The 27,271-nt window shown below is 34.7% G+C and overlaps 1 protein-coding gene across 6 annotated transcripts in view; it reads right to left on the bottom strand.

Moving 5' to 3' along the window:
• The window catches only part of LOC145268715 (uncharacterized), a 144,221-nt gene that overhangs the window by 43,743 nt on the left and 73,207 nt on the right, over window positions 1-27,271 (bottom strand). For all 6 annotated transcript variants that reach the window (XM_080124258.1, XM_080124260.1, XM_080124262.1 and 3 more), the window contains 2 exons: window positions 19,034-19,129; window positions 2,592-2,687 (listed from right to left, as the gene is read on the bottom strand). In XM_080124258.1, coding sequence (XP_079980384.1) covers window positions 2,592-2,687; window positions 19,034-19,129 — 192 coding nt within the window. The remainder of the gene's footprint in view (window positions 1-2,591; window positions 2,688-19,033; window positions 19,130-27,271) is intronic.

The following is a 27,271-nucleotide window of genomic DNA, read 5'->3' as shown; positions in this document are numbered from 1 at the left end:
AAACTACTCAGTCAATTTTGTGGCTAAACATTTGAAATTTATACATAATTCAGATATGCGGCAAGCATTTTAATCAGTTTTGGGGCGAAAATTTGGCTGCCAAAAGGTCAAAGTTGAAAGAGTTGACCTTTGCAGATTCTACCAAATTCCTTCGCCAATTTTGGGTCTAAAAACTTGAAATTTTAGATGTAGGTAACTTGGAGAGGGGTAAAACTTTGTATTTTGATTTGATGAGACCAAAATAATAAATGCTGAGGGGTCAAAATCAAAAAAAATAAGTGTCTCTGCAGTCTCTACGAAATTACTCAGACAATTTTTAGTCTAAACATGAAAAATTTTACATGAAGTGCATTCAGACATTGGGGAAGCTTTTTAATCGGTTTTTGGCCAAAAATTTGGCTGCCAAAGGTCAAAGTTCAAAAGATTTGACCTTTACAGTCCTTAGCAAACTAGTAAGCCTGAAATGGAACACGTACATTAAGTCTGTTGCCAAGGTCGCAGGAAAGATGGTGGGACCCTTCTACCGCTCCAGAAGATATCTCACTACTGATGCAATTCTCTATCTATATAAAAGCCAAGTACGTCCAAGGATGGAATACTGCTGCCATATCTGGGCAGGAGCTGCTAAAAACAGCCTATCCTGCCTTGACAGAGTACAAAATAGACTTTGTGGTTTAGTGGGGGATGCCCTTTTCTCTACCCTGCAACCTCTCTCCCACAGAAGAGATGTTGCGAGCCTGTCCTTGTTTTATCGTTATTTCCATGGCAGATGCTCGTCTGAACTCCAATCTCTGGTCCCCCCTCGCCAATCTTTCACGAAAAACACCCATCTAGCTGAATCCACTGTGAAAAATTTCCCCTACTCTATATCTGTGCCTAAATCAAAACGCGGATTCCATGAACAAAGCTTCTTTCTAAGAAGTGCACGCCTGTGGAACTCTGTTCCGTCTGCCTGCTTCCCTCCGGACTACAACTTGGATGTCTTCAAGTCCAATGTTAACAAATTCCTAATGAACCGCCCCCTTAAGTAAACACTTCAGCAAATCTCCACACTAACGTAATGTACTTGCAATAAACCTTATCCCTGAGTGGCTTCCGGGCCTTGATAAGTGGTGATCACTGTAAAAAAAAAAAGAAAAAAAAAGCCAATTTTGGGTCTAGATATTTGAAATTTTACATAAAGGGTATTCAGACATGCAGCAAGCTTTTAAATCGGTTTTTGGGCGAAAATTTGGCTACCAAGAGGTCAAAGTTGAAAGAGTTGACCTTTGTAGACTCTACCAAACTCCTCTGCCAATGTTGGGTCTAAACTTTTCAAATTTTAGATGTAGGTTACCTGGACATGAGTCAAACTTTTTAATATATATATACATATGCGCATAAAGTTATGAACAGTACATAGAGCCTGAGCAAAGCCAGGCTGAACTGCTAGTAAAAAATAAACAAGATTTTGAAGGTTCGGAGTAATAAATAACTTGGTGATAAATTTACTTTGCATTGTCTTTTTCTTTTTGGTAAATATCTATTTAAAAAAAAAAAGACAAACATTGAAAAAAAAAAACAAAAAAAAAAAACGTTTATAATTTTAAATGTGTTTTTTTATATTAAAAGTAAAGGAACATTTTTTCTTTTTATGTTTGACTCATATTTTTTTTTTTTTTAATATCCCCCTCAAGTCTAAAAACATTTTTTTTTTTACAAAGATTTTTAGCAAAAATAAAAAGCAGCAGTCGTGCCCTAATTTGTTGGGTTAGGGTTAACTTTCTTTCTAGAAAATCAATATTTGATTCTGATTCACCAGTGTGGGAACATTACAGGAAATATAATCAAGATTTGTGCCAAGCATCACCAGACTTCTGTAGTTTTTTTTTTTTTTTACATAGGCATAACCACTTATCAAGGCCAGAGATCACTCGAGGATAAGGGTTAAGAGTGTACAGTAGTCAGTTGGACAATATAATAACCGTTAGTAATAGAAATTCAGTAAATTTGTTAACTTAAGTGGAATGGCTCATCAAGAACTTGTTTACATTAGACTTGAAGACAACCATATTGTAGTCAGCTGGAAAGCAGGAAAATGGAAGACAGTTCCACAGGCGTGCAGTTAAAAAGCTTTGTTCATGGAATCTATGTTTAGGTTTAGGCACAGATAAAGAGTGGGGGAATTATTGATAGTGTTTTCAGCTAGATAAGTGTTTCTTGCGAAAGTTTGGCAAGGGGTGGCCATAGATTGAAGCTCATTCGAGCACTTGCCGTGAAAATAACGATAAAGCAAAGACAAACTCGCAACCTCTCTTCTGTGAGATAGAGGCTGCAGCGAAGAGAAAAGAACATTTCCTATGAGGCTATGAAGTCTATTTTGAACTGTATCAAGGCAGGACAAGTCCTTTCTAGCAGCTCCTGCCCAGATGTGGCAACAGTACTCCATCCTTGGACGTACCTGGCTCTTATATAGATAGCATACTACTTAGAACCCATCTGTAACAGAATAACTTGACACAAGGGACAATTGGTTGTGTTAGGGATAAAGCTGATTGTGGGATCACAGTCTATAAGTGAGCACTCGGGTTATTTTATTTTTTTTTTTTTACCTCATCACTGGAACATGAAATCACATCAGAGAACGGTATGATAACGTGAATCGTTATCTTGTCCATGAAATAAATATTTTGTTTCCGGAAATCAATCTGAAATTAGTGAGAAAAAATATAAATATTAATTATCATCATCAACAACAACAATAATAAACGTTCACAGGGTTAGTTACAAACTTTTTGGGACATGCGCATAGAAACTGTTAAGATTTTTTTTAACTTTCCAAACCTGACATAATTTTTTAAATAAGAGCAAGAGAACTATTTTAAAAAATTTTTTTTATTTATTACATTTTCACCCCAAACAAGGCACATTGCCACTTTGATGTAGGGGGCAACTATTAGGGACGTAAGCAACAGGGGTACTATGCAGGGAGTTGGGCAGCAAGATATCGGTTCATGTTACACTTGAACTTCTGCATGTCAATACAGTTGGGGAAGCAGGAACCCGGAAGGGAATTCCAAAGTCTAGTTAAATTGTTGACATAATCTGCTGTTTTGATTCCAGAGTGCAAAAGAAGAACATTAAAAAAAAAACAAATAAACATCAAAATCTGAAATGGAGATTAGTTAGACTGTGGAAATGTAAGAAGTCAAGGTGATTCCCACTGTAATTCGAATGCTTGGGACCATAACTTAGCAGACCACAGTGTGAAGATCAAGGAGACTGAGAAGCAGAGCAAATACACGGAACTGGCCAGAGAGCTCAAAGAGATCTGGAAAATGAAGAAAGTAAACATAACACCACTAATAGTAAGAGAGCAAGGAACAATACCGGAAACTTTGAAAAAAGAATGGGAGAGATTGGAATCAGAGGGATGACTGAGAAGATACAACGGATAACAATACTGAAAACGGCCGGAATATTAAGGAAACCCCTCGAATGTGGAGATAAACACACATGAACTACAGACACAAATTGGACACAGAAACAGCTACGGATGCAAAGCACAAAGGAACATCACATGGAATCATGAAAACTGAAACTGTATAATTGTAAAGTACCCCCGTTTTTTTTTGTTTTTTTTGTGTATGTGTGTGTGTGTGTGTGTGTGACCATAAACGGACACAATACCAAATAATGAGGTCAAGGAGGATGGAAAAACCGAGGAGAGAAAGCACTAGCCAGACCTCCACTGACTGAGTGCATAGAGGATTGGGACCTCAAGGAGGCTTACTGCCACCCAAATTCCAGTGAAGACCAATGGTCGCCACCAATGAGAAATCAATGGTAAGCGGCTGTTGCAATAACACAATTTTTTTTACAAGGGTTATCGAAAGAGGTGGAGAATATTGGAAGTCTTTGGAGACTTGTTATCACTCAGACTCCAGGGAAATCTTTAATGATGGCTTGTGTGATTACTAGTGAGTACATCATGACGACGACGACGACAACAATAATAATAATAATAATAATAATGCAACGACCTGTGAGTTTAAATTTTGTTACACAAATTTATTTCAGTTTGGAATATTTCTTTGTTACAATATATGTCCAGGTTTTTGCTTGTCTTTTTAATCAAACCCTCTCGAAAAAGACGTAAATACCAGATGGGGCAACTGGTAATTCAAACTTTTAGTTTTTAAAAAAAGGGAAGAGTCCATTTTTGGCAAAGACGAGCTGGATATATATATATATATATATATATATATATATATAAAATTCAATTAACTTTCTTGAAGTTATACATTTGGATTTTACCGTCACTGGATTATATATATATATATTCCACCAGACTATCCGTTCATGTGTAATCACCTTTTTCTTCACCATATTCCCTCTGCTTTACTTTTTTGTTATCAAGTAAGATCTTTGACTTACTTGTTGCTTCATCAAATACTTTTGCATGCAAAATCCGATCCCACATTTTGCTAATTCCTACCCTCTGATGAGAAGGAAAGTATTTCTTCGAAACTCCGCGGATTAAGGACTATCCACTTAGCTAGTGTTTTCTTTTCAGATTAAATATGTTTTAACTCTTTTTCAAAGTGTTTTTTTTAACATGTTTTATTAACTGTTTGCTCGTTTTATATATATATATATATATATATATATATATATATATATATATATATAAACTACTTCATTTACTCATATAAATTAATATACGAAAGTATAAATTTATGCGTTAACTTTAAGTATTTACTTCAACAGTGCTCAATAGGTAGGTAGAGCTAGTTAGTAAGTTATAAAATATATATGGCAATTAAGCTACACTGAATATTCCGCGTTTCATCCACTCTAGGATTCTTTAGGCTTATGTGGTTGTCTCGCGTTTTTATATACGCACCTTCTATTGAGTTTTTTGTTAGCCAATCAGCTTTCTAGTATCCACCGCACCTTTCCTAATCAGCCAATGAGCAGGCACTTACAGAACAAAGGCCCATTTGACCTCCGATTGACCCGCTCCTTTGTGTTTGCTATTTAGCATAGATATCTAGTGTCTTGACCTGTTTTAAATCTAGGTTAAGTTTTTTTGTTATTTTTTATATATGTTAGTTTATATATATATATATATATATATATTGTTGTGAAGGAACATAACTGGCTATACACCGGTTACAAACTGTATATATATATTGGACTGTTTGGCAGACAGCGGCAGACAGCGGCAGACAAGCAGTCGCAGTAAGACGGATAGTCTTACGTGTTGATTATCAGACTTTCTTCCCCATACTTGTTACTATGTACTTCTATTTACCTTAGGCGAGCAGCCTTACGTTTCTGTATTATAAATAAACCCCATTACACATACCACTCGGTGTAACTCACGTTTGTCTTTATTTCCTAAGTATTTAGGAATATAACAATGGCGACGAAAGGATGTTCTTTCTCTTAACAGAGATAAATTACCGTACCAAGGACTGTGTACAATGCAAGGATTTTTTGTTTTACGAAAAAAACAAACTACACAAGGATTTTTGACCACGTGCGTCAATGAATTTAAAAATTTTTCCTACCTAAAGTAGCGAAAAGTACGGATTTTTCTTCGTAAAGAACTCACAAGAAATTATAGAAACATGTTCAAGGTAAAGTGGAATTTATATTTATTTTGACAAGTAAAAAAAAAAAAAAAAAAAATGGTCGCAAGTTGAATTCGAAACTACACTAAAGGATTACGAGTTTCGAAAGAAAAAATATAAATACAACGACTATTGTACCATTTTATGCCACGTGGGAACGGCAGCCATATATTTTTTTTTTTTGGAAAATTAATTGTTTGTTATTGCTTTTATATAAATAATGGGAACTATTTGTCGTGGGAAGTAAGAAATATTTTGTGTATGAACTTACGTTGTTGAAAAAAAAAAAAAAAAAAAAAAAAAAAAAAAAAGAATTATTTTACAAAGCCTGTTGAATTACTATGGATGAACTTTGTTGAAACGTGTTGTGTCTGCATATTGCTACTAATTTACGATATACGTAAATTTACGATTTTTCTTTGGAATTATTGTGTAGAATTCGAAAAGACATTTTTGTACTAGAAGCTAACATGGAACAATTAGCAGAGTTAACTAAGGCTCTAGCCCTTAGCATCCAGGAACAGACAAAAATGACTCAACAATTTTTAGCGCAACAACAACAACAACAACAAATTCAACAACAACAGCTACAGCAACAGCTGCAACAACAACAAGAAAGAACACAAAAAACTTTAGAGGCACAACAAGAACAAACAAGCATACTACAACGACAAATGTCGACACAGCAAAAGAATTTAGAAAAGCTAATTCTAACGTCGACCGGGAAGAAGACTAATTTTTCTGCCGAGGGTATTTCAAATTCACTAACGGAATTTCGTTACTCCCCGGATACTGGTGTTACTTTCCCTGCATACTACAGAAGATACGAAACAATTTTTACGAAAAGATGTTTAGACTGGACCGATGAGGAAAAAGTTACCCTGCTACTACAAAAACTGGGTACTGATGAAAACACCAAGTATGCAAATCTAATTCTACCAAAAAAACCGGAGGAGGTTTCGTTCGAGGAAACAATTAGTACCTTGTCGAAAATATTTGATAAAAGGGATAGCCTATTTCACTCTAGATACAAATGTTTGAACATTCAGAAGGCAGAAGCTGAAGACTATCTAGAATATGCTTGCACTGTGAACTGTTTATGCGAATCATTTAAATTGAATGAAATTTCCGCAGACCAATTTAAATGTTTAATCTTTGTACAAGGTCTCACAGCACCAAGGGACAAAGATATACGTTCACGGATCCTAACAATTATGGAGGCGGATCCTAACATAACATTGCAAAAAGTCACTGAAGAGTGTCAACGTCTGATTAACATAAAGAAAGACAACACTCGCATTGAAGAGAAAAATATTTTTAAGGTGCAGCAAGTAAAAAGGCAAGGGACCACAAGAAAGTCCAGGTTCCAAGAACACAGGATCCTTAAAGGATACAAAGACCCAAAGCTAAAGTGTAAATGTTGTGGTAGTTTAAGACACAACAATAAGACCTGCTGGTTTAGGAACAAAATATGTTATGAATGTGGTCTCAGAGGTCACAAGGGAACGTACTGTGCCCAGAAGAAAAGACAAGGGACCGATAATGTAAATACGCTTCGCATGAATAAAGAAAAAAGCTGCGAAAGACGGAAATATGTTGATGTTCGGATAAATGGACATCTGGTTACATTGCTTCTGGATAGCGGTGCAGATATTAGTATTATAAATGAAGATATATGGAAAAGGATAGGTCGACCTGAATTAACGAAAACCAGAAAGACGGCGAGAAGTGTGTGCGGCAAAAGATTAGAGTTCAAGGGAGAATTAAAATGCGAAGTGACATTCGCTAACCAGACTCATAAATCCAAAGTGTACGTCGTACCAGGAAAGAATACATGCCTGTTTGGGGTAGATTGGATTGTCCTGTTTAATTTATGGGAGAAACCCATAAATTCGTTTTGTAACGTTTTAACTGCAGAAAAAGCAAACCAAAGGGAAGACTTCCTGAAGGATTTGAAAACTGAATTTCCCAATGTTTTTGCCGAAGGACTAGGACTCTGTATTAAGACAGAGGCAAAATTTGAATTAAAGAAAAATGCCACTCCAGTATTCAAACCTAAAAGGAATGTGCCTTTTTCAGCGATGGACGCAATCGAAAAAGAGTTGGATAGACTTCAACAACTGGAAGTCATTGAAAAAGTTAACCACACAGATTGGGCAAGTCCAACCGTGTATGTAAAGAAAAAAAAATAACAGAATAAGGGTCTGTGGAGATTTTTCAACGGGTTTAAATGACTGTCTATTGGACCATAATTATCCCCTTCCATCCGCAGAAGATCTGTTCTCTAAGCTTAACGGAGGAAAAATTTTTTCTAAGATAGACCTCTCAGATGCTTATTTGCAAATTAAGATCAGCGATGAATGCTCCAAATACTTAGGCATAAATACTCATAAGGGCATTTTTAAGCTAAAGAGGCTTCCTTTTGGATTAAAGGTTGCTCCTGCTATTTTCCAGCAAATTATGGACACGATGCTGGCAGGGTTGGAATTTTCAATGGCCTACCTTGACGATATCCTAATTAAAAGTGAAAATTTGCAAGATCATAAGAAGCATGTAAAAGAAGTATTCAAAAGAATACAGGAATTTGGTTTTAAATTGAGCCCAGAAAAATGCGATTTTTTTATGAAAAAAAAATTAAATATCTAGGTCAAATAATCGACAAAGAGGGTCGAAGACCGGATCCACAAAGGACTGAAGCAATTGAAAAGATGCCTGCTCCAGATTCAGTGACAAAATTAAAATCGTTTTTGGGATTAGTTCAATACTATGCAATTTACATCCCTAACATACATAATTTAAGAGCTCCTCTTAACGAGTTACTGAAAAAGGGTGTTAAATGGAACTGGAATAAGGAATGTGAATCTGCTTTCCAAAATATCAAAAGATGTCTACTGTCAGACTTAGCATTGGCACATTTCAATCCAGAAAAGGAACTAATACTAGCAACGGACGCCAGTGATTACGGTGTTGGCGCTGTATTACTTCACAAGTATGAGGATGGTAGGACAAAAGCTATCGCCCATGCTTCAAGAACGTTGGTTGCAGCGGAGAAAAATTACAGCCAAATTGAAAAAGAGGCGCTGTCGATAATATTTGGAATTACAAAGTACAATCGATTTCTCCATGGACGATCTTTTATTTTGCAAACCGACCATAAACCCCTACTTACCATATTTGGATCAAAGAAAGGCATTCCCACACATACTGCGAATCGATTACAGCGATGGGCTGTAACCCTCTTAAACTATCAGTTTAAGATGGAACATGTATCCTCAAAAAAAGTTAGGACACGCAGATGCATTATCACGGTTGATCCCTAAAAGAAGCGAAAGTTTCGAAGAAACGGTAATTGCTGCGCTTAAAGACGAAAGTGAATGTACAAGTTCAATGTGTAATATGATACGTGAACTTCCGGTAACTTTCGAAAAAATAAAAAAAGAGGCAGTAAATGACATTTTCATTAAGAAAATGAAAAATCAATTGGGATGGATAAAAAAAAATAAAAAGGTAGATCAAACAACGCCTTTTTCCATCTGTGAAGATGTGCTCATGTATGGTGAGAGGATCGTAATTCCACTAACGTTACAGAGGAAAATTCTGAAGGAATTTCATACAGGTCATCCGGGCATTTCGAGAATGAAATCCCTTATGAGAGGATATGTGTACTGGCCTGGTATGGACAAGGAAGTTGAAAAATGTGTCAAGACATGCAGAGGATGTCAATTAGCAGCTCGAGATCCTCCAGTAAAAACGACGCCATGGCCAAAGACGGACCTACCCTGGTCACGTCTGCATATTGATTATGCGGGACCTATAAATGGTTATTTTTACTTGATTATTGTAGATTCTTTTTCAAAATGGCCAGAAATATTTAAGTTTAGACATCCAACAGCAAAAAACACTGTGAGTGCGCTTAATGAAATTTTTAGCCGTTTTGGAGTGCCAAAAACCTTAGTGAGCGATAATGGAACAGCATTTACTGCTCATGAATTCAAAGAATTCTGTGACTCACTAAATATTCTACATATGACAACACCTGTGTACCATCCACGATCGAATGGGTTGGCCGAAAAATTTGTAGATACGTTTAAAAGGGCACTTAAGAAAAATCTTACTACGGACACAGACGAACAATGTATTCAAACATTTTTAGCAATTTACAGGGTGACACCAAATCCTAATAATAATGTCAATTCTTCCCCGGCTGAGCTAATGTTTGCAAGAAAGATAAGATCTGTCTTCGATAGGCTGCTACCAGAGAAAAAGAAAGTTTTCAAAAAAGAAAACCTTAATACCAAGTGCTTCTCCCCAGGTGAAAATGTATATTTCAAAAATTTTCAAAATGGACGAAATCAGTGGGTTGAAGGTATTATCAAAAAAAGGATTGGGAGCATGGTCTATACCATCCAAGGATTAAGTTTTGTCTGCAAAAGACACAGAAATCAAATACGTCCCAGACTGTCTCCAAATGTGGAAGAGACACCAATGGAAACATTGTGCGATATTTTTGATATACCAAAACCAGCGTGTGTACCGCAAACAATGAATATTTCGCCTGAACCGACCATACGGGCTGGACAGAAACCTTTACCCCGGGTAACGCTGACCAGAAGGAAAAGCGCAAGAAAGAGAAAAGTTACCAGGAGATTAAGCCCTGACCCTAAAAGGAAGAGGTATTTAAGCTAAAATCAGGAAGATTTCAGCTTCAGGGGGAGGTGTTGTGAAGGAACATAACTGGCTATACACCGGTTACAAACTGTATATATATATTGGACTGTTTGGCAGACAGCGGCAGACAAGCAGTCGCAGTAAGACGGATAGTCTTACGTGTTGATTATCAGACTTTCTTCCCCATACTTGTTACTATGTACTTCTATTTACCTTAGGCGAGCAGCCTTACGTTTCTGTATTATAAATAAACCCCATTACACATACCACTCAGTGTAACTCACGTTTGTCTTTATTTCCTAAGTATTTAGGAATATAACATATATATATATATATATATATATATATATATATGCGATAGTTTATGTATATGCATGTTTATTTATTTATTTTATTTGTTTATTTTCTATTGTTGGTTTTAAAATTATTTTGTATCCTAGAGTAAATTTTATCCTGTGTACACAGTTGTTCACTCTTTCTCAGGTCAAATGGGCGATAAATAACTTATTAGTATTCTGATCTATATCCACCAGACACTGGCTGGTGATAAATAACTTATTAGTATTCTCTGTACCCACCAGACGCTGGCTGGCAATATTCCATTTTCATGAAAGAATTCAGTATAATAATGGTTGATACGATTTGGAATATTCCATTTTTATTTTAAAATATGTTTACGAATATGATGATAACGGTCGAAGCGACATGCGTAATAATATATTAATAATAATAATGCAATGGACAGGAATGTTGAAAACACGTGAAATCTTAACGAAAAAGAAGTTAATCTACATGAATGACAACTGCCAATCTAGCATATAGAAAATGCAAGAGAAATAAAATAAAAATCAAATCGAGAAAACTGAAGCTACGAAGTTGTAGACTGACTACTCCCTTCCGTTCTCATCTCCCTTACCTCCCCCCTGCCCATAATCCTCTCATTCCCCCCCAAATGTCAAAACGTCAAGGAGGATGGAAAAACCGAGGAGTGAAAGCACTTATCAGACCTCCACTGGATAAGTGTGGAGTGGACTGGGATGTTGGGGAAGGCTTGTTTCCACCCAAATTCCAGTGAAGACCAATGGTCATTGTCAGCGAGAAATCCACGGCAAGCAACTGTTGCTATGGTACAAATATATTTGTAAAAGTTATCAAAAGAGGTAAGGATTACTGGAAATCTAGAGAGATTTGTTGTCACCTAGACTCCGGGGAACACAACCGTTCTGATGATGACCTGTGTGAGAACTCCTAGTGAGTAAATAATAATAATAATAATAATACACAGAATTGGCGAAAGAGCTGAAGGGGATATGGAAGATGAAGAAAATCAAGATTACACCAATAATAGTAGGCACACTAGGAACAATACCAAAAAAAAAATTAAAGAAAAGGAATGGGAGACATTGGCATCAAAAGAATGGCTGAGAAGATATAACGATTAATGATAATAAAAGCGGCTTAAATAGTAAGGAAAACCCGTGAATGTGGAGACTAACACACATAAGCTATAGATACAAGCAGGACATATAGAAACTACTACATATGTAAAACACAAAGGGAAAACACATGGAACCAAGAAAACTGAAACTGCATAATTGCGCACCAGCCCTTTTGTGTGTGTGTGTGTGTGTGTGTGTGTGTGATCATAAACTGACGACACACAAAGTAAGTGAGGAGGGTCAAAGAGGATAGAATGACCCAGGAGTGAAAGCACTAGTCAGACCTCCACTGAATGAGTGCAAAAAGAACTGAAACATTGGGAAAGCTTATTAGCACCCAAATTCCAGGAAGACCAAGGGTCACTACTAACGAGAAATCAATGGTAAGCGGCTGTTGCGATAAGGTAAATTCAACTGCAAAGTTTATCAAAAGAGTTGGAGAGTACTGGAAATCTGGGGGAGACTTTTTTCTCACTCAGACTCCAGGGAACACCATAAGTTGTTCTCAAAGAGAAATCTTTAATGATGGCTTGTGTAACTACTCCTAGTAGTCCTAGTAAGTAAATAATAAACTTAGGAAGATGAATAAGGTTAAGATAACAGCGATAATACAGGGTGACCCAAAAAACGGGTCCCAACTCTAATTAGGCCCCATGTCTTAGTGTTTTGTCCGAATGAAATGAAACTTTGTTCATAACTAGTTTATTATATTCAAAACATCACATCAACTCCACTTGGCCTTTGGGTCAAGATCAAAGTGTTAAGTAGGATGTCCCCCAGTATGAAAGGGTGAATGCGGTATCATGGTGAAAGATACTAGCTGTGAGAAACTTTTGATTTTGTTTAGTTCTGGAGTGACAAGGATGATCAACGACCCCCACAATCCCCCCTTTTGAGTTGGCCATGTGCCTAAGTTTTTTGTTCATTGTTGATTTTCAATGTATTTTTAACATGAACAAAGGATTTAATATCTCAAAGTGTAGTATCTGTTCTTCAGATGCTGCACTTCAATTTTTTGTTTTGTCAGCGGAGGAGAAATCCTTCACGACTGAGAAAATTTTTATTTTTGTTCCTTTCCTTTTTTTCTTTTTTTTTTTTTTTTGGTACACAGTGATCACCGCTTATCAAGGCCCAGAAGCCACTCAGGGATAAGGGTTATTGCAAGTACATTACGTTAGTGTGGAGATTTGCTGAAGTGTTTGATTAAGGGGGCAGTTCATTAGGAATTTGTTAACATTGGACTTGAAGACATCCAAGTTGTAGTCCGGAGGGAAGCAGGCAGACGGAACAGAGTTCCACAGGCGTGCACTTCTAAGAAAGAAGCTTTGTTCATGGAATTCGCGTTTTGATTTAGGCACAGATATAGAGTGGGGGAAATTTTTCACAGTGGATTCAGCTAGACGGGTGTTTTTTGTGAAAGATTGGCGAGGGGGGACCAGAGATTGGAGTTCAGACGAGCACCTGCCATACGACCCTGGTGTCTAACTCTGTCGTGTGGGGAGACATTGTAAAGAGGAAACACTAAGGTCTTCGGCTTTTTTTTCTCCATCCTACAACATGTTTTAGATATACTTTCTACGTTTTTTGCTTTTTTTGGGGGGGGGGGTCACCCTGTATATACATATGCATACATATATACATATATATATATATATATATACATATATATATATATATATTTATATATATATATATATGTATATACATTTAGCTTTTGCTTTTGGGGGGTCACCCTGTAGTAGGAGAGCAAGGAAAATGTTGAAAAAAGAAAAGGAGAAATTGGAATCAGAGGGATGACTGAAAAGATACAACAATTAACAATAATGAAAACAGCTGAAATATTAAAAAAAAAAAAAAACCTTGAATGCGGAATGTTATACACATGGGACACAGGCATGAACCGGACAAATAGAAACTGCTACAGAAGTAAAACACAAAGAAACACTACATAGAATCAAAAATAATTTAAACAGTATAATTGTAAGCCTCCCAAAAGAAATAGTGACGACATCAACTTATACCACACCAAATAACAGAGGAGAGTCAAGGATGGAAAGACAAAAGAGAAAGCACTAAGCAAACCGCCACTCGATGAGTTTGAAAAAGACTGGGACTCTGGGGAGGCTTATTGACACTCAAATTCCAGCGAAAGCCAATGGTCACTACTAACGAGAAATTAATGGTAAACTGCTGTTGTGATAACGCAAATTAATTTGCAAATGTTATTGAAAGAGGTGGTGAGTACTAAAAATCTAGGGAGACTTGTTGTGACTCAGATTCCAGGGAACACTACAGGTTGTACTCAAAGAAAAATTTTAGATGATGGCCTGTGTGAAAACTCCTAGTGAATAATAATAATAATAATAATAATAATAATAATAATAATAATAATAATAATAACAATGACAATGACATTAATAATAATTATAATGATGATGATAATTATAATAATAACAATAATACTTATTAGTCTTACTAAAATAATATAATAATAGTGATAATTATAATAATAATACTAATTATCATTAGAATAACAATAATAATGATGATAATAATTATGATGACAATTATATTAATAATGATAATTTAATAATAACAGTGATAATAATTATAATGATAGCAATAATGATGATAATAAAATAATTAAAATAATTATATTAATAATAATAATAATAATGGTGATAACAATTTCGGGCCAAGATCACAGTGTATTACCTGTTCTGATGCTACACTTCACTTTTTCTGTCCTCGGTCAGTGAGGGAGAAATCTTTCATGACTGAGACAATTTTTATTTTTATTACTATCCATAGTGCCACTTTTGGGAGGGGTGGAAGCTAGATTTTCCCCACATTAAAAACCGACCTTGCGTCTAACTCTGCCCTCGTGGAGAGGTAAGTAAATAGGAATAACGATAATGATTCTACCACTCCAATATCCACGAGTGGCTTTTAGCCTTGATCAGTTGCTACTCATTAGTATAAAAAAAAAAAATATTGAGAGAAAAACAAAACGGTTAAAATTTTAACGCTCTCTTGAACAAAAAACAACAAACAAAAAAAAATAACATCAAATGATAAATAGGTAGAATTCCAGAACACATCTCCACCACCCTCTTTCTCTTGACCCTGGCAACATATATGTCTTTCTGATTAAATTGGGTCATCATAATTTATTAATCATGTATGTGGTGTTCATGCCCTGCATATACAATACTCCCATTATTCAACTGTCAGTCATCTCATTCACTCTCATCCTCGAGCGGCTTTTAACCTTGATAAGTGATCACTGAAGGGTTGAAAAGCTTTGTCATTTTGCCATTAACGATGATTTTTTTTCTCTATTTCAGATATTTTACAAATAATATTTTGGAAATTAACTATAGATAAGTATAGGATTAAACAATCTACGCAAGTTGCAAAATTGTTTTACCGAATCAGGGGTCAATTATTTTAACTCAAAGAGCTTATCATTCCCCAGACTTGACTATCCCCGACTTTTTCTTATGGGGATAACTTAAAGAAAAAATCCATGTTAACAAACCCCAAACCCTGCAAGAATTGAAGAAAAACATCAAGAACAAAATAAGGAAGTTAAATCGCAATCCAGAGATTCTGCAATCTGTCGCGAATAATGTTTCGGGAAGAGCACAAATATGCAAAGCTGAAAATGTGCAACATTTAAAAAGACATTATTTTTCATGAATAAAAATTGTTTGAATTTTGCAGTTTTTAAAATATCCCAATGTCTTAGTAAGATTATGTTAAAATTACAGCAAGTAATCATAAAAAATAAAGAATCTATTCTCCCTGATCTATATTAATGATCTTCCAAATCATATCCTTACATCATTCATAGACATTTATGCTGATGACACTACTATCTATGGTAGCACATCTAAGACCGTAAATGACCAAGTTCTCTCCAATTCTCACTCCTCTGATCTTGAGCAAGTGGTACAACAGGGAAAGAGGTGGCTTGTTACTTTTAATGCATCTAAAACCAAGCTTTTATCTTTACATCATCAACGCTCTGATCCCCATCTGGCATCAATTGAAATAAATGGCTCTCGTTTTGGGGGAGGCGTCATGTTTTGACAAGCTTCTGGGCTTGACCTTTACTCCTGATCTTATTAAATGAAACACATACATCAAATCCGTTGCCAAGGCTGATGGAAAAATGGTGGGATCCTTCTATCGATCCAATAGATATCTCACTGCTGATGTAATTCTCTATCTATATAAGAGCCAGGTATGTCCAAGAATGGAGTACTGTTGCCACATCTGGGCAGGAGCTGCTAGAAAGGACTTATCCTGCCTTGATAGAGTTAAAAATAGACTTTGTAGACTCGTAGAGGATGTCCTTTTCTCTTCCTTGCAACCTCTATCTCACAGAAGAGATGTTGCGAGTTTGTCTTTGCTTTATCGTTATTTTCATGGAAAGTGTTCGACTGAGCTTCAATCTATGGTTCCCCCTCGCCAAACTTTCACAAGAAACACTAGACTAGCTGAAAACACTATCAATAATTTTCCCCACTCTTTATCTGTGCCTAAACCTAAACATAGATTCCATGAACAAAGCTTCTTTCTTAGAACTGCACGCCTGTGGAATTGTCTTCTGTTTTCCTGCTTTCCAGCTGACTACAATATGGTTGTCTTCAAGTCTAACGTAAACAAGTTTTTGATGAGCCGCTCCATACAAGTTTACAAATTTACCGAATTTCCATTACTAACGATTACTATATTGTCCAATTTCTACTGTACACTCTTTAACCCTTATCCTCGAGTGGCATCTTGGCCTTGATAAGTGGTGATGCCTATGTACAAAAAATAAGTTCAAAACTCTTCAGTGACTTTTTGAACAGCCTGTATACTAAGAAGAAAAAAACGAAACTATTCAGATTTTAACAGTTGATACGCTTCTCATATTTGTCAATATTTATTTTGTGTTTGTGGGTGTTTTTATATAAGTTTTGGTACTTATGCACTTATTTTACTGTGCTGCAATAATAAGGTTATTAGTTCGAAAGCCATTCTTAAAATTAGGAAGAGTGGGTGTTTTGTAACTATTCTGTACTTTCACCTAAAAATTTAACAAATAAAAGATATCGTAAAACATGAAATTAACTCGAAAATACTATTTAAAAAATAGCACGATACTACAATTTCATGAGTACCAAAGTTTTTTTTTATTATAATGCCTTCAATAAAACCGGAAAATTCATAATGAAAAAATCTGATTTAAGAAGCAACAGTCTGATTTTGACCAAATTATTCAGATTTTAACAGTTTATACGCTTCTCACATTAGTTGATATGTACTTTATGTGTTTGTGAGTTTTTTTTATATAAGTTTTGGTACTTATGCACTTATGGTACCCTGCTGCCATACGTTATTACGTCAAAAGCCATTCTTAAAATGGAGAGGTGAGTGTTATATAGTTATACATGTTATGACTAAAGTAAGAGTCTTATTAAAAGAGTGTTTGTTGTATCTTAGAGAGAGATGCTTATCTTAGAGAGAGAGATGTTCTTGTAAGAGAGATTGTTCGTTTTATGATTCTTATATATTAAATGTTCATTCCTTAGACGTGTAGAAGAAGAAAGCTCTTAGAATGATGAGATAGTGTTCACTGTTCAGACATTGTGTCGACATGAGATGTTGAGACGTGTATGTAATGACATTTTATAACACAGATATATAATACAATTTTCACTTTTCCTTTTTGTAAGAATCACAAACACAAAGATGAGCTTTATCACAAAACACATGATGAATTTATTTCTTCACGACCGGTCGTGGTTTCCTCATCAAGAATTCAAAGCTTCACATTTTAGTTTCAAAGTGATGTCTCGCTTCCTAGACGTTCAGATTACAAACTCCAGACTCTCTCTGAGTTTCTCACTGACTGTCTCTCTGACCAACTAACTAACTAACTTCTATATTGAGAAATCCATGCATCCCAGCCACATGAGCAAAATTCACGTGTTTCAACATGCGCGACTTTGCACATTTTTCCGACATTATGATTTCCCAATAACCTATTTTTTTCTTTGATGTTTTTACAAAGGAATTCAACCTACATATCTAATTTATTTAACCCATATTTTATTATCCAGATTCTTTCTAACAATTGAATAGTTTATTTATTATTTATTTCATCAGAATTAACAATTTACTGGACATTCCATTTAAACCCATTGTTCTTTAAAACTTATGTCCAGGGTTCGATTTCTGCTTTCTCTCACTTTATTTTCATTTTAACTAATCTCTCTATTTTTATACTTACATGAAAAGGGGACAGCCCTCATCATGTAACATGAGGCCTTGTACAGCCTAACATCACAAGTGCCTTTGTGAAGTTTTATCACCACACAAGCAGAAGGGCCCGGCATATAAAATCAACAGTAGGTTTTTTGATAAGCCAGAGGTGTTTTCGCAAATGAATGTTTCTGTTTAGAGCACAACTGAACCATGATACTTGACTTTTGCATTTTAAACTTAAATTCAAACCATTGTATAAAAATAATTTTATAAAAATCAACGGTGCAATGTAAACTACTAAGTAATTCCGGAGAGACATGAATCTTCTTTCTAGTGCACTGTGGTGGATCTCTGATTATTGCAGGCAATCAATCGAGTTGATTGAAGAATGGGCGATTTCACCAATTTCGATGAATTAATTTTTTTTTTTTTTTTTTTTTTTTTACACAGGAATCACCACTTATTAAGACCCAGAGACCACTCGAGGATACAGGTTAATTGCTATACATTAGTCAATGTGATTATAGCACAGTAAACATAAGTAGTGGGAATTTTGTAAATTGGATTACTTAAGGGGACGGTTCATCAAGAACTTGTTTACGTTGGACTTAAAGACAATCAGATTGTAGTCAGCTGGAAAGCAAGCAATCGGAGGAAAGTGCCACAGGCATGCAGTTCTAAGAAAGAAGCTTTTTTCATGGATTGTACATTTAGGTTTGGGCACAGATAAAGAGTGTGGGAAATTATTGATAATGGTTTTGGCTAGACGAGTGTTTTTCATGAAAGTTTGGTGGGGAAGGACCCAAGATTGAAGCTCAGATGAGCACTTGCCATGAAAATAACGATAAAGCAGAAACAGGCTTGAAACGTCTCTTCTGTGGGGAAGAAGTTGCAGGAACATTTATTGATCCTTATTCAATCGCGAGCAACGTCGGGTTTCATTGCTAGTTATTAAATAAAAAAAAAAAAAAGAAATTCCGAACTAAAAAGAATGATAAAATTCACAGATCAGTCGTGAAAAGTAAGACATTGATCATACATTCTTACCTGTAACGAGTTTTTAATTCCATTATCAAGTTTGAATCCATACGGAAAGCGAATAACACCAAATGTGAAGGAAAAATTCACAGCCTTCTTTATTTTCTAAAATGAAAAAAATTAAAAATTAAAAATATTGTTGCATAACCAAAATCTTTGTTTGAATGGAAGAAAAACTTGAGTGACACCTAGTGGTCAAGGATGACACCAGAAATGTAAGTTTTAAATTTAAACAAAAAAAAATATTATTAAATAACCAAATCGTTAAGTCAAGGATTGGAGATTTTTCTCCTTGTGTAGTGTTGTGGTTCATAAGGACAAATGTCACAGATCCCACAACACAATTCAGGTCATTACTTTTCCAACAAGTCTTCATTTGTTAAATTCTGATCAATAGTCGCTGAGATTTGGAACTCGTAAAATTGCCAAAAAGGTGGTATATCTATATATATATATATATATATATATAGATATATCTATACTGGTACTAAATTGAATATTAAAATGCTCATATCTTTTGTTCTATGGGACGAAACTACATAAAAATTTGCAGGCTTTTTAAAGATTATAATACTATTCTATGGTTACAGTTTTTATGACAATTGATAAAAAAGAGCCTATATATTCAAACCAATAAAATATGCTCAAATTTGCCTACATTTGTATATATAGTGTCCTGCAGGCCAGCTTCAGCTTTGCTGCTTCGGTTATCTCCCCTGTGGCCTTGCCAGGCCACTAATATGTGTATATACTTCTTTATTTAAACATTTTTTTATTATTGCTATACAATCAGGACAATGTTTCGGTCAATAGTTTTGAATAACTTAAGACCTCGTCAGGCCACACTAGTCCTTATTTTAAAAGATCAATTATTTGATCGTTTAAAAGAAAGGCCTTGTATGGCCTAACGAGTATTTATACATATCTAGTTAAAGTAATTGATTTTTTTATCTTTTAATTTTTTACCCTGGACTCCCAAAATCAGCAGAGATTAGATCATTCCTGTAATGATCCGATCAATGTTGATTTTGCGGTGGGAGTTGAGTTTTGTGCAGTTCTAGGAGGTCCAACCTCCCAGGCTCTGCCTTCTCTCTTTGAGAAGGGGTTAGTTTATTGCTAATCAGCTGAGGCGCCCTTACCAGGGAATGTGGACAGAGCTGCTCAGGCACTTGTTGAAGGTCAGAGTGCCCCTCCCCAGGGGTGCTGACTTCTCAGTCCCACTTTCTGATCCTGGTGTCTAAGTTCTTGCTGTGGGAGAGAATTAAACAATCATTCTTAAGCGGGATTAATACTAATTATATATATATATATATATATATATATATATATATGTGTGTGTGTGTATATGCATATTTATGTACATGCATATATGTGTGCGTCTGTGTGTGTATGTGCATATTGGCATGTGTGCATGTGTGTGTACATGCATATGTATGTTTGCGTGCATGTGAATGTATGCATGTATGTGTGCATGCATGTGTTTGTTTGCATGCATTTGTGGGGTGGAGAGAGCTCCTGTAAGTCGTGGTGAAGACAACCCCTCTAGGAGAAGCAAATCTCTGATTAAAAAACCATAAAGCAGAAGACCAGAACTCGCATTAAGCTGGTCTGCAGTTTGACTTGTTGCTGGCTATCTTGCTCTTGCTTGTTGCTGGATCTCAATATTTTAAACTGAGAGAGAGAGACTTTGCTGTCGTACAAAGATAAAACTCTGTAATAACATCTTTGGATAGATACTCCCTCCGACATTTGTCTAAAAAAAAATAGTCTTGTGGTGATAGAAAATTTGTGATGTGGGTAGGCCTGAAAGGCTGGAAGCGTGTAATAATTGATCTGCCATTATCATATGTATGTATGTATGTATGTATGTCAGGTCATGTCATATGCTACTGGTACCATGTAACCCAGTACTACCTGCCTCATGGTCAGGTCACCGGCGACTAAACTGGTTCCCCCACCAGACTTGTTTGGTGAGGAGGGCGGCTAGTCTCCCTGAAGGATTAAAAACAAGACCTTCCAAAGGGCAAATGAACTCTTTTTCTGGGTCAACGGCCAACTAGCACCGTGTATATTTGTGTGTGTGTATATGTGTATTGGGGTAGCCGTGGTGAAGGCAACCTTTCTAGGAGAAGCAAATCTCTGATTTAAAAAACCATAAAGCGGAAGACCAGTACCTGCATTAAGCTGGTCTGCAGTTTAATTTGTTGCTGGCTATCTTGCTCTTGCTTGTTGCTGGATCTCAACATTTTGAACCGAGAGAGAGACTTAGCTGTCGTACAAAGCTAAGACTCTGTAACATCATCTTTGTATAGATACTCCCTCAGGTATTTTGGCTCATGGATTTTAAATGTCTGAGGGAGTAGCACTCGTCTGACAAGACATTGCAATCATCATCATGTATATATATGTACATGTCTATGTATATGTATGTATATCTATGTGTATATATGTATGTGTGTGTTTATGTATATATATATATATGTTTGTGTGTATATATCTTTTATATGTATGTGTATATATGCATATATATATATGTATGTGTATATATATGCATATATATGTATGTGTACGTACATGTATGTGTAGGTGTGTATGTATGTATATATGTATATATGTGTACATATATGTATGTATGTGTGTGTATGTATTTGTGTATGTGTATATACATATATGTATATGTATGTGTGTATGTATGCATGTGTGCATGTGTATGCATGTATGTATAAGTATTATGTATATATGTATGTATGTATGTATTTATATATATGTATGTGTGTATGTATGCATGTGTGCATGTGTATGCATGTATGTATAAGTATTATGTATATATGTATGTATGTATTTATATATATGTATGTGTATATGTGTGTGTATTTGTATATATGTGTGTATATGCATGTATTTATATATATGTATGTATACCGATGACCGTCTTCAGTGTCATGTCTGCTTGAGGGTGTGCAAGTCGCTGGCTTATGTGTTTATATATATATATATATATATATATATATATATATATATATATATATATTCATGCAAACATTATTAAAAACAACAGAGATACCTTGCTTAATGATTTTTTGTTTTTATTTTTTCGATCTTTCGTAGGATTTTTTTAACTTCAAGATAGAAGGTATTTACAAATGTTCCATGGTTCACACGAGCACTTTCGATTCTTTCTTGAGTCATCATCAGGTGGAGATAAAATATTAAAAATAGAAGTGAAATATATAGTTACGAATGATAAAAAGAGTCAATGAAAAGTCGATTAAAATATACATTTACGAGTGATAAAAAACTCGATTAAAAATTAGGATGATAAAAGGCAATGTTAGTAAAACCAGTCGTATACTGGTTATGCTAAACATTTCAGCACATTATTGCTACTTTCAAAATTAATGCTATTTATAGATGGGTGCTGGGTTTTTATATATAGTGCTTCAAGTATTTTTCATTTTTTACAATTACTTTCTCGTTGCAAAATCCTTGTGTTGTCCACGAGGACCTTTCTAAGATTAGAGGGGGGGCAGCTATGTTGATTTTTTAAATGCTGGTATATTGAGCTAGTACTGTTCAAATGCATCGTTAATCGACGGGACAATGTTGTTTTTGTATGTCCAATATATGCGTTTTTATTTTCGGAGTTACACTCTCCTAAGGGGCATTGAAATTTGTACACAATATTGGTTTACTCCAACGTTTTTGTCGCCGGCGAGCAGTTATTTTTAACGATGAGGTTCTGGGTTCGATACTTCTTATAGTATATAATAAATCTAATCTTAGAATTGTTCTCTAGAGGTGCTGTATATCTATGTATGATGCTTTTAATTATTTTTTCTTCCACTCTAAAATTTGGTGTCATTTGGTTTTTATAAAATATGTCTATAGGGTTAGTGTTAGAAAATTGACTAGTATTGCTGTTAAGGTTTTTAGGGCACTGTAACAATAGTTTAATTTGTTGACCAACAATATAATTCGGAAAGTAATTATTTTTAATTTTTATTAGTAGTGCTTTTTTCGTAGAAGAAATCATCTTAAACCTTGGACCCAATTGCCATCTTGCACAACAATTTAACCATCAAGAGAAAAAAGCAGAAATTGAATTACTTTATGAACGCATCACTAATCTAGAAAAAGATTTTTAAAAATCACAACTCACCCTGGGTTAAGGGACATTCTAAAAGCGGAAGCTATAAAGAGTCGACTTCCTAAAAAACAATACAACTCGATATTAACTCCTGAACTAAAAAACTTCGTAACCACCGACGTATAGTTGTAAAAAAAGCCAATAAATCTAACATTTTTGTCATTCTGAACAAAACTGATTATAATCAAAAAATTCAGAATATCCTTAACGACAATACGAAATTTAAAAAACTTAATAAAACTCCTGTAAATACTGTAAAAACACAAATTAACAAATTAATCACAGCAAATAACGCACAAATTGGAAATTATCAACTCCCCAAGATAATTGGTGAATATAAACCCGGCTATCTTTATGGTATGGTTAAGATACATAAACCTAATGCTCCTCTCCGCCCTATCATTTCGCAAATCCCCACTCCCATTTATTCACTTACCAAAACTTTAAACGAACTTATCAGCCCATACATTCCTAGCAAGTACAGCGTTAGATCCACACATGAGCTCATGCAAATACTTAAAACAATGCAACCCGAAAATAGAAATATCGCTTCCCTTGACGTAGAAAGTCTTTTTACAAATGTCCCTGTAGCGAAAACCATAGATATAATTATAAACAACATCTACAATCATTCGTCACTCCCCCCACTTAAAATTAATAAAACTATATTAAAAAAAATATTATTAATCTGCACCACGGAAATACCTTTTTATGATCCTAATGGCAACATATATAATCAAATAGATGGCGTCGCAATGGGATCAGTCCTCGGACCTACCCTGAGTGAATTTTATATGGCAGACTTAGAAAATAAAACATTTAAAAATAATATAAAGCCCCCTATGTATGTACGTTATGTTGACGACATACTCCTCTTAGCTGATAATGACGAACAGATATATAAACTTCAAGATCTTTTTCAAAAAAACTCTGTCCTTAAGTTTACAATAGAATTAAATGATAACAAACGAATTCACTTTCTGGACGTCCTTATAGATTCATCTAACAATACTTTCGACACAGCTGTATACAAAGAACCAACTAGTACAAAATCCAGCTTCTTGAACTTTAAGAGTGAGTGCCCTCAGCGTTATAAAATTGCCATAATCCAAAATCTTTTAAACTGTGCTAAGATGATTTCTTCTACGAAAAAAGCACTACTAATAGAAATTAAAAATATCATACAGATTCTTATAAATAATTACTTTCCGAATTATATTGTTGATCAACAAATTAAATTAATCTTAGGCTCGTGCCTAAGATTAGTGGGGGTGCTGTTTTAAAGAAAATATCTATTGTTTTAATATTGTGTAAAAATAAAACAAGCATAAAAAATATAATTTATACGTATGCGCACGTATAAAAATACAATAACTTAAAGGAATCCTAAATAGATGTAAATATTTTAAATATTTTACTTATTACATTCATTTGAAAGTAAACTCCATTTTTCTTGTTTTAATTTGTGAGAAAAGATTGATAATTTTCTCCTTAACTTCTGAATGACTGCTGAAGAACTTTTTTATCAATTGAAAGCACTGCAAGTTCATTTAGTCTTTCGCAACCCATGGTGCTCCTTGGAAAATTTTCATTCTTTTCAGAGTTGAAAAACAACGTTCTATCTCTTATGTAGTCATGGGAATTGTCAAGATAAGTTTTATGAGTTTTGTGATTTCACTAAGAACATCGTTTAAATTGTTTTCCAAAATAAATTTCAGGAGATCAATTACTTTGCAATAGTCATGGATATCTGACCTACTATAAAATATTTCTAGCTCAGTTTCAAACTTTACTTTGTCAATCATGGGATATGCTTCAGTTGTCAAGGATATCTCTTCTGTAGGTAGTTTTTTTCTTAAAACTAGCAAAGCTTATCTTGTAAAACAATTTAGCAAGTATTAAATGTTTAGTTGAAGAATATCTGTCCATTATATCAACAGATATATAGTCACACAGTTCTTTAGCTTCGCCCTTGAGTGTTTGTGAAGAATTTTCACAGTATTTGGTGTTTCTTATCTCTAAAATAGCAGTTTTGAAATTTGTTATGTATTCATTGACTTTATATATGCTAATTTCCCGAGAAATAATTTCAACATGAGACATAATTTTATGAAATAGCTCAAACCAAAATATGAAATTTTCATCGTTCAAATATTTCAGAATTCCTGTCGCTTCTGCAACGGTCTCATCTACATATGATGTTGACTGAATTTCAGTGACAGTTTTTTAATGCTTGAACATTTTCATGAACTCTATGTATGATAAAGTTCCACCTTGTGGCGGATGGAGGTAGAATGCTTACATCCAGATGCTTCTTGAGAATGTGGTGATCTAGAAAAGAAAGTCGGAATAGCCAAAATGTTATTCTAGCATTTCGTGTAATGCTTGCTGCATTCCTCATTATTAAATTAAGTTGATGCGCATAACAGTGAGTGAAATGCGCATTACTATAAACTGCTTTTATTTTCGCCTGAACACCAGTTTTGTTTTCCCTTTCATGACATTTGCATCATCAAATGTCTGAGCTATCAGTTTTTGGGTATTCCCTTGTACGATTATATCTAATTGTTGTAGAATACGTTTTGATATCCCATCAACGGTTTGGTTTTCTGGAATAAAGAATCCCCAAAAGCGTTCAAGTATTTTTTCATCCAAGACGTACCGTAAAACAATGATGATTTGTGTATGTTCAGACACATCTGTTGTATCATCAGCCATGACAGCTACAAAGGAAGCTTTGCTAATTTCTGCCCTTATTTCATCACGGTATATTTGTAAAAGCCAGTCAAGTATGTAATTCTGAATGGTCTTGGAAACACCTTTGAAGACATTACTGGTTTCTAAGTGATACTTTAAATCTGGATCTAATTAAGATGCAAAATTTAAAAATCCTCTAAATACACTTGGATTTACTGAATCATCTTTTTCATCATATCCTCGTAAGGGAGTTTCAAAGTTCCCACAAAAGAAAATACAATCTATTATTTTAGATAAAATTTCACGGTTTTTCTTAACATTCATGTTATGATGATTGATTGAAAGTCTGTAGGCCTTACTAAGTTTTTCTTTGATATTTACGGTCCCCAAAATTGATAGGGAAACTACATTGTCAACGTGCTTCTCAGTTCTATCTTTCATTTTGCTAATAGTTCTGAAACTATCTTTTGCCCACGTTACATCACCCCCTAACAACAAACAAGGAAAACAGAACAATGCCTTTTTTAATTCACAGCCGCAAAGCAAACTTTTCCGTCGGTACCATTAAAGCTACGAATATACACTTTGTTGTTGCTAATGCCTGGCTGAGATATTTGAATATCAGGCGTTGAACGGCTTCTTTTCTTAATTTCAACTTTATCATGGAGAGACAGCTGTGAAAACTCAATCTGTTGAAGTTCACTTACTGTCGCAGAAGTTATTTCTTGCAAGGAGGCCATGGTTAAATTTTTTTATATCAATTGTGTTGGGAAAGGTAAGTACTAGGTAGTCTATTAGTAGAATATCAATTGTGTTGGGAAAGGTAAGTACTAGGTAGTCTATTAGTAGAATATCAATAAGGGTAGAAGGAATACAATGTTTACGTGATCCTTTTGCCATTCAACTGAACCGGAAGTTCTAACTGAGTTGAATCATACTTTTATAACTTTTAGGTCACAGATTTTTATTAACGAAAAAAGTTTTACTATTTAACAACGGTTTTATTTATAAAAAGCTTGTTGTTAATTAAAAATAGGCGTATAACAAAATAAGCTTGTCATTAAAATTGCTTTTTTTAAATACAAGTATTTTTAACTTTGCCATTATAAGTCGTCGAAAAAGGGGTAATACGCTAGGTGTATCAGAATTTTTGTAGGAATTTTTGACACTCCTAACACGAAACTGCGAATAAAATATAAAAAAACCCGTAATTTCTCTGTTAAAAGTGGGTTGTTTATTTTCTTTATGGATTATACTTCCAAAATAAACTATTAAAGTTGTTTTAAAAGTAATAGAAATATTTTTTATTTTTTTTAAAACAGTAATGAATTTTCCGAACTCAATATTTTTCAATTTTTAAACTTTAAAAATCTATCAAAATTTTTCTATTGATTCTATTTTTA

Source organism: Euprymna scolopes, chromosome 44 (genome assembly GCF_053919585.1).
Source record: "Euprymna scolopes isolate OS-2025 chromosome 44, ASM5391958v1, whole genome shotgun sequence".
NCBI lineage: Eukaryota > Metazoa > Mollusca > Cephalopoda > Sepiida > Sepiolidae > Euprymna > Euprymna scolopes.
Note: the sequence above shows the minus strand (reverse complement) of the source record. Positions and strands in the feature narration are given on the sequence as shown.